This window comes from Melozone crissalis, unplaced genomic scaffold (genome assembly GCF_028551555.1).
Source record: "Melozone crissalis strain CALT ecotype California unplaced genomic scaffold, PUWL_Pcris_2 ptg000006l_1, whole genome shotgun sequence".
NCBI classification, from domain to species: Eukaryota; Metazoa; Chordata; class Aves; order Passeriformes; family Passerellidae; genus Melozone; species Melozone crissalis.
Window position 1 is genome coordinate 44,089,546 of NW_026535784.1, and position 14,999 is coordinate 44,104,544.

Genomic DNA, 14,999 nt, shown 5'->3' on the forward strand with positions numbered 1-14,999 from the left:
TTTAAATATTTGTGACTTTCTAAATCATGTCTGTAGTAATCTTCAGGTTTAGTAGATTTGGAAATTGCAGGTATGCAGCAAACTCACATTTAACAAATGTAGTTTAAAAAAACATTTGTTGTATTCAGATCATACTGCCCTTAGAAAACAGCAATAAAAATATCTTAAAACTCTTGTAGCTTGTCATACAAACTCCCTTAAGAGAAGCATTTCACCTCTTTTGAATTAAGGGAAGAGCACAGGGATTTCTAATCGCAGAAGGGACCTTTGTTTCATAGTTTTGCATAAAACTGTTTTGAAAGATGTCCTGACTCCTGGCAAAGCAAACAACTTCCTCTTTACTGTGTTAGAATTTATGACAGAATCTTTCTTTCCAATCACAGTAGCCTGTGTTTGATGCTGCTCTCTTGCAGACATCTCTAAAATGAACCACATCAATCATGAGAGTACATCAGGAAGACATTCCGGATGCAAGCAGAGTACCTCCTGTCACCACTTTATCATTCTGATAAATGGGGTAAGAAAACAAGTTGCAACAACACTAAAATCTTACAGACACATTCCTAAACTTTTTCACTGTGGAAAAGATGAGGCTTTTCCTTTGCTGCTCAGATACCAACTTGCATTCTAATTTTAAACAGTGCACCCATCTTACACCTTCATGTTAAATGAATTTGGAAGCTTTCTTGGGAAATAGCTCATTAACATTTATTTGTATTGTGCCAAGATGGGACTTGGGTACAAAATATTTCCTTCTATAAACACATATTTCAAGTAACTCAAAATAATTATTTTATATTCATGCTATAATGCTCTTACACATTTGGTACAAAAGTAATGAAGTTCCCTATCCTTGACTGAATAATTAAGCTTTTAATGAGCAGGAAAGGGTCCATGCTTCTGTTCACCAGCCACATGACTTGTCACCCTAATCATGCAGCTTCCTTGGACATTTTATAGGAGCACTGAGTTATTTAAATTCGTGGCTGACAATTATGCTTTAGGGACAAACTTATAGATGCTGCTTCAGGAAAACAAGTCATGTCAGACTGCTGACTGTAGATGAGCTAGCTGCAGCTCTGGAGATAAGCACACAGGTGAAGAGCTTAAACCACTTTTCTTATGTAAAAAATCCATAATAAACAAGAAACAAACTAACACCCCTACAAACAAACAAAATTCCTGAAGACAAGAACTAAAAAATACCTAAGGAAAACATTTCTCACTCCACTGTTTCCAGTGGTAATTTAACTGCTTCATCTTCAGAATACAAACAGTAGTAATTAATTAGACTACTGAACTGGACAGGCTTAGCACAGCAAAATTCCACAAAACATCATGTCACAAATTTCACATGCTGCTTTCTAACAGCTAATGACAGGGGAAATGAACTGAACAGTTAACCAATTCAGAATCTGCAAGGCAAACAGTATCTTAATTTAGAGGTGTGGTATATCAGATGATCTCTTGGCAGGTGGGAGGTGGTGGTGGTGGTAGTGAGGAACCAACTGTTTTGAGCTGTAAACCTGCAAAGACAAAACCAGTTTGATTGCACAGACACAGCAGTGCTAGGGCAGAGCATCAATGGGCAAGAATGTCCATAAACTCAAGGAAGAGTTAAAAAGCACAGAAAGTGAAGGCCAAAAATACTGCAAACACACCAACAGAGTAAGGCCTCATTTGGAAGAGGTCTGCTTGGGTGACAGACCAGCTGCTCATATCCAGTGAGTATTCAAATCTGTTCCTTCTCAGGGGCTGTACTGTCCAAACTATGGACTATTGAATGCTTCTCTAGCAGATCTGACCTTTGAGAGACAACCCAGTTTTCTGACTGTATGTCTGAACCTCTAAGGCCACATGACAAGGGTTGGCATCAGTCCCACACATTAACACAGTGACCATGTTGTACTGCAACTTGGGCTAAGTGTTGACAAATAAGGGGGCAGGAGATTTATGAGAGACAAGCTTTTTCCATCACCTACGTGCCTAGCGTGGGGAAGGACCAACAGGATGATAAGCATGATCTTGCACAGGGGTAGACAAATAACTGGAGTGTCTCCATCTCAAGGTTAAAATAAGGTAGAACAGGAAATCATGGAATCAACTAGGTTGGAAAAGACCTTTGAGATTGAATCCAACCTATGACCGACCACCACCTTGTCAACTAGGGCATGGCATTGAGCAGCACATCCGGTTTCTTCTTAAACAGCTCCAGGGATGGTGACCATTTCTCTGGGCAGCCCATTCCACTGACCAATCACTCCTTCTGTGAATAAATTCTTCTTAATGTTCAATCTAAACCTCCCCTGGTGCAGCTTAAGGCTTTGTCCATTTGTCCTGTTGCTGGTTGCCCAGAAGAAAAGACTGACCCCCACCTGGCTACAGCCTCCTTTCAGGCAGCTGTACAGTGATACGGGCTCTCCTGAGCCTCCTTTTCTCCTGGCTAAACAACTCCAGCTCCCTCAGCTCCTCATCACAAGACTTGTGCTCCAAACAATTCAGCAGCCTTGTTGCCCTTCTCTGGACCTGCTCCAGCACCTCAACATTCTTTTTAAACTGAGGGGCCCAGAACTGGACACAGCACTCGAGGCGTGGCCTCACCAGTGATGAGTGCAGGGGAAGAATGACCACCCTTGTCCTGCTGGCTACACTATTCCTGACACAGGCCACAATGCCACTGGCCTTGGCCACTTGGGTATGCTGCTGGCCCACATTCAGCTGCTCTCCTCTCAACCAGCACCCCCAGCCCCTTTCTGCCTGGCCACTATCCAGCCACTCTGTCCTCAGGCTGTAGCGCTCAGGGGGTTGTCATTACTTTCAGAAACAAACCTAGAAACATAGACTAAGGGGAAGAAGGTAGAGAACTGGGAGAGACACTTTAAATAGGAACACCATTGATCTCTGAAGGATTTCACAAATAGCAGATCCCATAAATAGGGCACTAGTAATCTTTGACCTCTTCCTAAAAGAGAATTAAAATGCAACACCTCCTCCCTTCCCCGAAAATCCTCTGTATAGGCACGTATCTCAGACACCATTTGGCAAAACAGTTCCACAGAGGATGTGTCAGAAAAATTGAGTAACACTTCTCACAAAACTATAGTATTCTCAGAAGACTGATCTTTACAAGAATCTCTTCCATTTCTACATGCCTACGATGAGGGTGTAGCTAGGGATGGAACTGCAGTACGAAAAAGAAATTCTGGGGCTTTCACCACGAAGTAGCATTTGTAGTTTTCTCAGATTCAGAAGCACAGAGTACATCTCTGGCAGCACTCAAGGACACAGGGAGAGGAACTTTGAGATGGATCATCAGAGAAGCAGAGGAGTATACGCTGTTTCTTTGGTGATAGATACTGACAGCTGAGGGAATAGTGGCTTGCTGAGCTACATAAGGAAAAAATTACAGTAAAGATCCACTCTCTTCTCCTAAAGGAATGCAGCTGATGTTATTTAACACTGAAAGGAGATCTATGCTGACTTGAAAGATATGGTAGAACACTACACAGAAACTCCTCACAGTATTGGTGTCCGGCATAGCCATTTCTGGCAATCTGAAGAAGATGCACACTGAATCAGCAGAGAACCAAAACTGCCAGGGCTTTTTGCTGTTGCAGTCTCTTCTTTTTCCACTTGCTATCAAAATCTTCTGTACAGTCACAGAATAGCCTGAGTTAGAAGGAACCCATCAAGGATCATTAAGTCCAACTCTGGGTCTTGCACAGGACACCCCAAGAGTCACATCATGTGCCTGAGAGTGTTGCCCAAACACCTCTGAACTCTGTCAGGCTTGGAGCTGTGACCACTTCCCTGGGGAACTGTTCCAGTGCCCAACCACCCTCTGGGTGAAGAACCTTTTCCTAATATCAAACCTAAATTTGCCCTGACACAACTTCAGGCCATTCCCTCAGGTCCTGTCCCTGTCACCATAGAGAAGAGATCAGTGCCTGCCCTCTCTTCCCCTCCCCAGGAAGTTGTGACTGCAGTGAGGTCTCCCCTCAGTCTCCTCTGCTCCAGGCTGAACAGCCCCAGTGACCTCAGCCACTCCTCACACAGCTTCCCCTCAAGGCCTTTGCCATCCTTGTTGCCCTCCTCTGGACACTCCCCAACAGCTCAGGGTCTGTCTGATGTTGTGGCACCCAGAGCTGCCCCAGCTCAGAGCAGAGCAGGACAATCCCCTCCCTTGCCTGGCTGTGCCTGCTGCCCCCCAGGACAGGGCTGGCCCTCCTGGCTGCCAGGGCTCAGCGCCCCACATTCAATGCCCTGGACCAGCACCCCCAGCTCCCTTCCTGCAGCGCTGCTCCAGCCTCTCGTTCCCCAGTCTGTACAAACATAAATGTTCTTCCTACTACAGTCAACTAATAATCTTTTATTTCCCTTTTCTTTTTACCTATCTTATTTTTACTACTTCTCCTTGATGTATTTACTTTGCTTCCCCACCTTCCCCTTCCAACTAGAAACTTTCTGGGCTTCAGTTCATAATATTATCACATTATTAAGAAGGAATAAATTAATTTGATCATTCTCTCTGTCAAATCAGCACTTCACTCATTTTATTGAAACTTGGGTCAGAATAAACTGTTATAAGCAACACTTGCATGTTGACTGCATTTCAGCTCCAGTGCTGCGTATGAAATAAACATACCTTATATTCTGGAATTTAATTAAAACAAGAAACAAAAAATAATTATTAAAATTAAATACACAAAATGCTCTTTTTGCATTACAGTGATAATTTGCAAATTTTAGAATTAAATTACTTTATAATCCAATCAAACAGCCTTTACCAATCCTTTTGAAGAGCAGCCTTGCAAAATACAGGGAAAAAGGAAGAGAATTTTTCCTGTAATTCCAATTGAAAAGATGGTTACTAGAATATGAATATTTTAAAGTATTTCACTTGTAAGAAATAAGTTGCTTTAAGTAGTCGCATATAATATTACTTAGAAAAGACTAATCAAATCACCTCAATATTCTTGCTCATCAATGACACATCCATCATCAATTACAATGCATTTTGGCATTTTCCTTCCCTTTTATCCTTCATCTGCTGCCTGCTCAGTCAACTTAAACAATACTTTTTAAAATGGTCATGTAAATACATCTCTCCTTGCACATAAGTATTTGCAATTCTTTTCATTTAGAACTAAACTGATCACTATAAATTATCCATACAACCTCTGAAGTCAGTGATGGGGTTGTATGAGCAAGTGATAACTGATGTGCTGAGAGAAATCAGAGAGACAGCAAGGGCAGAAAACACAAGGGCTTTGGGTGACCTAAGAGGTGAAATGTTTGGATGATATCAGTGACTCTCCTACAGAGAAAGTGGCTTGGAACACCACATGGGTAAATGCAACTGCTGGGATGGTACCAAATGACATCTGGAGCAAAACTTTTCAGTAGAAGTTGTCTTTAACAGCAGCTATAACACACTCAGATACAAGTCATCTTCAGGGGAAATGTTTGCTAAAATAAACCAACATGAGGCACCAGCCTTCATAAAGTGGAGCTATGAAAAAAATGGCAAGTTTTTAAAAATAAGCTGGAATTAGTAAGTAATAAAATTACGTCCTTACAGACAGCACAAAAACTACTAGTGAAGGCAATACTAGAGACACTTTGCTAATGGATACCTTCTACTGGAAAGGCTTGATATAGTGAAAGAAGCCAGTATGACCAACAGCAAGCTAGAATTAACAGGACATTCAAAAAGCTGAATTTACAAGCTGGAGAAAAACACAAGGACCACAAACTCCAGTAGTTCAGAGGTAAAAAATCCAAGTAGACAGGCAAAAACAGTTTAAGTAGTAACTGGTGAAATGGACTCAAACCAGACATAACTTCTTGCAACCAACTAGGAGCACAAAATGCACCAGCCAGTTCAGTGGGGCAAGGAGATGCTAGGGCAAGAAATGGAGATCTTACAGGCAAGAAGGCACTGTGAAGAACTGAAGGATTTTTTTGTTTACTATACATCTTAGAAAAAACAGTAAGTCTTATTCCAAAATCCTGGTGAGTGGGCATGTACATATTTGGGAGCATGGAGAAGCTTGGCAAAGGATCGCTCTGAATTAAGCATAGAAGAGGTTGCCATCCCCATAACCAAAATGAACATCAACAAATTGCCAGGACCAATCTGGATCTACTCTAGAGCACAGGAGAATAAAACAGGTGAATTACTAGCTATACATGACGTTCACCTAAGATTATTTTGGTATGTGAAGACACAGAAGTCACAAACCAATCATTAGTGCACATTTTGGGGAACTACACAGAGGCCCGTAATCTTGATGTTTGTACAAGCAAAAATACAATATAATAACAGCTAGAATTAGTGAACACCTGCATAAACACAACCTGCTCGGGAAGAGTCAAAAACTCGGTTTTTCTGAAGCACAACAAGCACGTGCATAAGGGTAAGCCAACATATACAAGTTACATTAGGTACCCAATGGGTTTTTTTAACTAAATCCTCACCAGTGGTTTATTAGGAAGATGATGTTAGGTCCGCAGGTGGTTGCACAATAGCACAGAGAGATGTGAAATAGTGTAAAATGAAGTGATAGATGTTACAACAGAGGGAGGCCACAAAGTACACTAATACCACACTCCAAAGCAAAAAGCAACAAAAAAGCAGATCAGTTTGCTTCTCAGTACTTCTTATGCTCCCATGCAGGGATTTTGAGAGGAAAGTGACACCAAGCATGGAAATATCACCTACAGTATTCACTATAGGCAACCATATACAGAAGTTAAATGCACTCAGTCCCTGGACTGAGCTGCTGCATTTCAATTCAAAACAATCTCAGCAAGCTCTGGAAAGAGCTCCACCCCTGAGATCACGGTAGAAGAAATATTATCGGTACTCGGCCTCTGGATGCTCTGTGAGCTGTTAAGAGCCAAATCAGAACACAGCTTTTAGTTAATGTGCATAAAATATTACATGGCAGCTCTGCCCAAATCTGCCAGTTTGACTTGTTTTCTCCTGACAAGAGATGGATAACAGCCTAATGCAGGAAGTCATCTCCTGTGTGAAGCTAATCATCAAGGGGAAAACAGTTCAGGTATAAAAATCCCCCATGCCTTTAACACATTTGAGGCCTCCTGAAAAGCACATTAATTAAGATCTAATAAATGAGATTTCCTGTATTTTAGAGAACAATACAAAGAGAATGATGACAGTGTAAACAATTTCTTTCTGGTCCTTTGGTGCACAATTTCTATTTGTGGACATGATAGAATACACTTCAAATAATACATGAAGGGATACTCACTGAAATGAATTAGGGAAAATATTTAGGATCTCAGAAACCTAAATCAAGTAGATCAGTTTTACATTTTATTCAAAAGGTATCATCCTTGGATATAAAAGGTTTTAAGTGACACCAGGGACAGAAATCAAGCCAAGTCATCTATACCATACAAAGTCTGCAGAGGCATGCTTGTGTTACCCACTTTGATCATGCTTGGCAGATGAAGTAAGACAGGATCACAGCATAACAAAGTGCATAACTTGTCACTTTTTCTAACATGCATGAATCCTGGGAACTATCTTTTTATAGCAAATAAAATAGTGTTTCAAAGACAAAACACAATAGTGACCATTTTTGAATGTTCTTTGTACATATAAGCATTGGGCACTTCTGCCCAAGGCACAACACAAACCTTATGACACTTAACACTTGCTTTGTAATCTTCTTGTAATGTTGGAAATATCACCTTTTTTTTTTTTTTTTTTTTTTACAGTACATCATTAACTAAATCCAGAAAATACCTTCAGTTTTGCACACAGGATTTGACTTAAAATATTTGACCTGGTCTGATGGAAGGCATCCCTGCCCATAGCAAGGAGGCTGGAACTAGATGATCTTTAAGGTGCTATCTAAGCCAAGACATTCTGTGATTCTCTTTATCAACCTACCAGCTCACAGCCCTAGATATAACCTTGCTACACATGTATTTCATGAAACACACACAAGATCAGTGCCAATAAAGGCTGCAGTGTCCAGAAGCCATCAGCCACAGCCAGCGTTACACAAGCCAACATCAGCTAACAGCCTGTGTGGCTACTGCTTATTTTGATAACTGCAGTTCCACAGTGCTATAATCGCACATCAGCAAACTTCTGGCAAATCCCTGCAGGATCACAAATGTAGAAACCAAAATCTGCACGTTCCCCACCCACAAGACTGAGTCTAAAGCATTTCATCAAAACCAGACTGACATTTATGCTAGTAAGCAGAAAGTGAGCAGATTTAGCAAGGGCTTGTCTCTCCAGTTACTCTGAAATAACTGTTTTGGATTTGTAGAGCTTTCTTTTTTTCTGAAACAAAATGACATTTCAATAAATAGTTTTTAAGCCTTCCATTTTATTAGCTTAATGAAGAAGAATTCTGAACCAAGAATAATACACAGTTAACTGTTATTCTGGATGATTGCTCTTCTTTGCACTAGTTATTTTTTTTGTTGTAGAGAAGCCTTAAGAGTAGGGACTGTATTTACAAGCCACACAAAGAAACAATGTATACCAGCAGAAGAGTTGATAAAACTTTGAGAAAGACAAAATGCAAATTGTGAAACTAGGTGTGATATAACATGTGACAAAAAACTACAAACATGTAAAGTCCACAGAGACATTCAGAAATACCCTTGGGCATGACAAGGCCTTACACTGCCTATCTGTTCACAAGTCTTTTGCTCAAATAAACAGCTTTTGTCTGTAGAAAAGTAGATTTTCCCAATACTCAAACAACTTTTTTTTTATTGTATGTGAAATAGTTTCTTCCAAAATATGTTCCACACCCATCTGAACATAATCTCTATGACACAGATTACAGAACAAAGGGACCTATGGATTTATGTGGTATTAATTTTGATTTTTATTTCACAGGACAAGAAAAATGCACACAATTTTGAAGGTTTACAGTTTCACCAGCACGCAATGTGTTCACATCTTGCAGTACGTGGCATTGTTCTTCAACCCCCAGCTCCCAGAGCCAAGCATATTACAAGGGAATTTAAACCTCTACCCAAGTCTGTAGGCTTAATAACTGTAAAGGGAAAGCTTGTGAAAATGTGGATCGATTGTTCCATACAGACTCAGAAATTGGAAGCTATACCAATTCTCTTTCCAATTGCAGGATTTTTCTTGAAAATGGCTGCAAACAACCAGAGTTGTGGAACAGGGGTTGGCAAATTCACTTACCAGCAGCAAATTGGAGACTCCCTGGTAAGAGGAGACATAACTCACCTGATCTTGTTAGAATTTAATTTCTCTTTACCAGCCCTTTGTTTACAGGCTGATCTCTCACTAGAGAGAAAGACGCAGAGGAATCAAGAGAAAGAATCTGCAATTTCATCCAAACACTACTTACTACCAATGCTACTTGGCATCAGGGATGTCCCACAGCAAAAGCTGAGGGGCACTTTGTTCTCAAGATCTTTTGCAGTGGTTACCTCAGGCCAAGGATGCTGCTACTCAGCACTGCATTGCAGACCTTCTCAGACTTGGAATTCTTACATCTGAACCCTGTGCCAATGAACCGGAATGAGGCCATGCATGAGAAAAACCAATATCCCTATGGCAGGAAAGAACAGGCTGAAGCAACAGCCTCTGTCAAACCCAAGAGGCAAGTATGTCTCCTGTGACTCACAAAGTTTAATGAAAATGCCTGTACTGGTATTCTGGATCCAGGGTCCTCTACAGCAAGTTTGGAAAGGTGTAACCACAAAGGCAATGCAGAAGTAAAATACCAAAGACTGGTACTGGGAGCTCTTAAGGACTGAAAACTGGGAATAAACAAAAGGACACTACAAGTCAGAAGACAACAGTGCAAATAAGTGAGGTGTGACCACATGCATGATAGAAATGGCATTTTAATTAATTGCCTATTTTTTTCCCATGGGATCACTACATTATCTACAGTACTGGATGCTCCCATGCAAGGAAAAACTGAGGTGTGTTGTTTGCAGGATCCCTGATTCAGCTGTTGCAAAAATGACATTTCTAGTTTCCAAAGAAGGAAGTGGGGAGGGAAGGTGCAGGACAGAAAACAATGTAGCTGTGGAGGAACTGCATTCTGTGCTGCCTTTTGGTAGCAATTCCTGCTTCAAGTTGAACTAATACCTGAGATCACACTGTCATGGGTTATGCCATTGTATTCTCTGTTTTTCATATGGTTGATACAAAATGTAAATACAAAACACAGCTGCAACAGAAACTTTACTTCAAAGTACAAAGCAAGCATTTTATTTTTCAGTTAAGGACTTTTCTATGGTCCTAAGAGCTCAAAATATTAGATATTTGCTCTGCTTCAAGGGGTGCACCTTGAGAAGACCACCCAATGAATTGGTTTTTGGGTAACTCCTAAATAGAGGAGTTCCCTAGGATTCCCTTGCATAAGAAAAGGTTTTATTCAACCAACACCTGAGTATTTTAGTGCCAGCATGATCTGAGAGTGTATAATGTAGTGTAGGAGCAGGATATCATGTACAGCCAAAAATCCAACCTCCTATTGCTAATAGCTACCATGTCAGCTGGATGCAGATCACTTTGGAAAGCTATGATTAGTCACAGGGGAAGTGTCTTGTAGAAAAGAGTTCTTATCTGAATTGCTGAAACCAATCCTTTCTTATCAGGTCAGATACTTCTGCATTTTTAAAATGGAGGCATCATCAATTTCTTCCTTAAACAGCTTTCAAGTGTTCACATCAGCTTCCTGAAGGAAATAAGTGGACTAAGTGCTTCTACTCAACCTGCAAACACTGTATGTGCAATTTTAAACCTGTCTCTTGCCGCTGATTTAGGTAAGCAGAGGCTGTTGTAACAAGTCAGAAATCCAGCTTCCATGATGAAGTAATACAGCGTTAATTTCCAGCAGAGGAACCTGGTGATTTAAAATGGTCAAAAATAATTTTTTGGAAATTAACTCATAACTAAGCCTTGAAAAAGACAACCCCAGAGGAAAATATTTGAGGGAAAATAACAGGGGCTCTAAAACTGACACACCTTTACGTATATAGACACATAAATAAATGCCTTGGCTTCTTAACAGTGTGAAATTCATTACCATCTGCTAACATCAACACCATGGGCTTGTCTTCTAGAAGTCATTACTTCTACAGATAATGTGAAGACCAAGGAGACCAGCAGAACGCACAGGCTGGGATGCAGGGAAATTTCAGACCCACAGCAATAGGCAGGTGATGTGCACTGTGTCTAAGTTCTGTTCTGATGCTTGGTGAGACAATGTGAACAGAAATGATGCAACATGTAAATGTTGCCTTACAACACCACATCCTAACAACTGCAAATTTCCAGTCTCCTGTTAAAAAACACCAACATCAAAGCAGGACTAATTGCCATGAAAATCACTATTATATTTCAGCTCCAGCATTGCTTTTTAAAAAGTAAACAAATAAGACAGTTTTTAAAAAACAAGTTTTGTAAAATTTACCCTTGTGTAATACTAATTTGCTTACATAGCACCATATAGCTCTGCACTATACAGCTCATTATTTGTGCCCTGACAGACACTGAATATGCACATAAGCCAGTACTTGCACAAAAATCAATCATTACCTAGCTTAATGAAATTGCAGTTCCTGAGATGATTATTGCTGATTTTCTTTGGTCATCAAAACTCCCAAAAACCACCATGATACTTGGTATGCAGGAAGACTTCAGGTGATGTTTAAAATTTCTCTTTGTTTTGCACACTAATTCATTTTTCCCTCCAGAAGATAATGGCAAGAGAAGTCACACAATATATTCCCTCTTCAGAGAGCAGCTCAAAAGCTTCAGTAATGTTAACATTTCTACAATGACTATAACCTACCCAAACTGTGACTTTGGAGGGCAAGAAGGAAGTTCAGTTTTCATTCCTATTTGTCTTGACCTCTATCCTAAATAAACAGATGGAGCAATGGTTATCAGCACCAGATGTAACTGTTTTAGAATCATGGAATCCTGTCTAGTAGGAATCAGACTCTGGCTGTCAATACTTTTCAAAAAGGCTGCAAGCAGCACCCAGAATGCAATAAATCTTTTTTATTTCCAACCTTAGCTGGTTTCAAACCAGCAAGATACTGTCAGAGTTTTCCACTCCTTTTACCCATTCTATAAAACACAACTTCATAGCACACGTGGTGTCTGAGAAATCCAGAACCCCAGATGTCAGTATGCATGAGAGAAATCCTCCAGGGGGAAAAAACTAAACTGCATACACTTGCACCCCAAAGTATGATGAAAAAATATCAGCATCAACTAATCCAGAAAAAATAATTACCCATTCAGTACCGGAACCCAATTTCTTCACCCACACAGCAAGTGTTCCCTTATCACTAGACTAGAGCTGGTCATCTCAGAAAATCAAGGAATGCACAGCCTGAAGAAAGAGGTAAGCAGACTGAGGGAAGAGTTTGTGGGTACAGCTGTACTGCAGAACAAGCATGATGCTGAGAATCTCGGGCCAATCCGCAGAGTCTGCATTCCTGGCCTGAGAGCTGCATTCAAACTGTGGCCTTATACTGTCCTAAGCTTGAGGCTTGAATGCTCAAAAGATCTGCAAAACAATTACTAAAGGCATCAAGAAATGCAAAAAGCAACTTCCAAAATGGACAAATCCTCAGTCAGTGTAAATCACCACAGATCAACTACAGGCAGCTACACCAGTGGAGACTTCCACTGACAAGCTCAGTTAATTTGCAGCACAGCTTAAAATGATCAAACCCCAAGTGATCTTGCACTAGAACAGGACCTGAGCACTTTGCTTTACAAATTAAATACTTAACAGTTATATAGCATGCTTACTACAAAGCATTAGTAAACCTTCCATATGTTTAGAGAAAGGTTTTTCCAACCTTCCTGTACATATGTGGTGGTAGAAAAAATAGATCTGGTAGATATAATTTTTAAAAAGCTAATTAATATCAATGGCAAGGCATCTTAAAAGGTGTTTCAAAAACCAGTGCACTTACCAAAAACCAACCAACCAAACATATTTTCAAAGTCTCCACACACAGGAACTTTAACTGCAATATGCTTTCCAAGCTTTGGGCACAAATTTCCTAACGAATTCAGAGGCTGCTATCTCAATTTCTGCTATCTCAATATGAATTTTAGATGTTCGTCTTTTTTTTTTTTAATTTTTACTTTGAAGTGATAAATGTTCAAGAAAACATCTGCAAGGGCTCATTCTTTGCCCTGCTGACAGAAGTCATAACTCTGCATTTGGCCTTAGATCAATAGCGATGGGGGCTGAATTATTCAGTAATGCACTGCTCTACACCACCCCATTTAATTATAACAGAGGACACTATTAATACCTAAATACATTTTTACTTGAACAGCAAAGTCTTAAAATAAGAAAAGGAAATTCAAGAAATATGGGCAATATTTTTAATCTTAAAATGTGGAGAGTATTTCATCATTTTCAACACTGCTAAATTAAATAAAACCCTTGCTCAATTGCCTGTCCTCAGTTCATAAAATCAATTGCTTTCAAAACCTGGAAGATGCATCAACTTTCAATCAGTGATAAATGTAAATAAGCAAAAAAGTGGCTGGGTTTTCCATCACATAGCATGTATGATAGCCATTACAACTGAGAAACATTTAAAAAGGTGTATAAAAACCAGGAATTTTTGTACAATGGAGCTGTATTTTTTTTTTTATATTCAGTAACAACATACCTTTTAACCAAAAGTGTAAATTAACCTATCTTTACTGATTTCAGTAGAACTGGGCTGTTCCACAACAGGTCCAGGATGGGCAGAGGTTCATACTATGCTCTAACACACCACATCAAAAATTTAAAAAAAAAAATAGAAAAGAAAACACTCCCATGCTTTTCTCTCCAAAAATGAGATGTACTGTTACAGGTGAAACACTTTAACAGATACATATTAAAAACATTCTGGTACAGTTAAAAAATACAAAAAAAAAACCCCAAAAAAATCAAACAAACAAAAAACCCCCAACATTTGTAAATCAACAGTCTAGACAGACTATCATCTCAAAATTTAAACCATCAAAAATGATAGGATCTGCTTCTCACTCCGTATGTTCTTCCCTCCTCCAGTTTCAGCCTAATTCTTAATTTAACTCATTCAAATATCCCTGCCAGAAAAAGTCAAAACAATAATGTCAAATTTAAAAAAATGCAGAAGGTGTTAAACATAGCAATACAGTGCCAGTCTATGTGGCAGTGTATTAGGAGCTAAGCTGAATACCAAGCACCTCACCCAGACAATGTTCAAATACAAATAATAACTTTCCTCCTTTAGTCATTTTCTCCATCTGCAACAGTACATTTTGTTTTTCTTACAAAAGGTCTTAAAGTTTTGTTTACATGTAGACCAGTGTTTGATACTTGAATGACACAGACAAAACCCACGTCTGCCGACTTAATCTGTCACAGCTGCCAGTGTCAAGTATACCAATGTTTAATTTTATGGTGAAAAGGCATCACAGGTTCCCCCCCCACATACACCCTCCTGGTTTATACATCTATGCTTACCAGTATGCTTAAATTGGCCTTTCTTAAATAATTGAAATATAAAGCAGGTATTAACTTACCTTACGCCCATCACTTGCATGGCAGTTCACATTTAAAGGAGTCAATAAAGCCATCAGCTTTTCTTCATTACCACTCCTGTAAATGAGGAGAATATTATGGAAAGGGTGGGAAAAGGGCAGAGCTCTTTGATATCTATCTCCTTAGCAAGTATTTTGCAAAGTATAGTATATTTAAAATTTGTACTGTGGCAGGAAGAATGTTGGATGGCTAAAGAATCTTTTGAATATTTCAAAACCAAGGGTAAACACAAAAAAAAATACTGTATTTGCAGTTAAATGTGTTGCAAAAGATCATACAAAAGCACCTCAATTTCTCTCCTTAACCTTGTATTTCCTTTTTCTAATTTTACAGATCCTCTGAAATCATTTGTCAAAATAAATGTTCTGAATTTAACATATTTTCATAGCATACGGCCCA

General features: G+C 39.5%; 1 protein-coding gene across 1 annotated transcript in view; it reads right to left on the bottom strand.

The window, feature by feature from the left end:
* The window catches only part of TNKS (tankyrase), a 124,841-nt gene that overhangs the window by 44,073 nt on the left and 65,769 nt on the right, over positions 1 to 14,999 (bottom strand). The window contains exon 5 of the mRNA XM_054295969.1: positions 14,582 to 14,657. Within this exon, the coding sequence (XP_054151944.1) occupies positions 14,582 to 14,657 (76 nt within the window). The remainder of the gene's footprint in view (positions 1 to 14,581; positions 14,658 to 14,999) is intronic.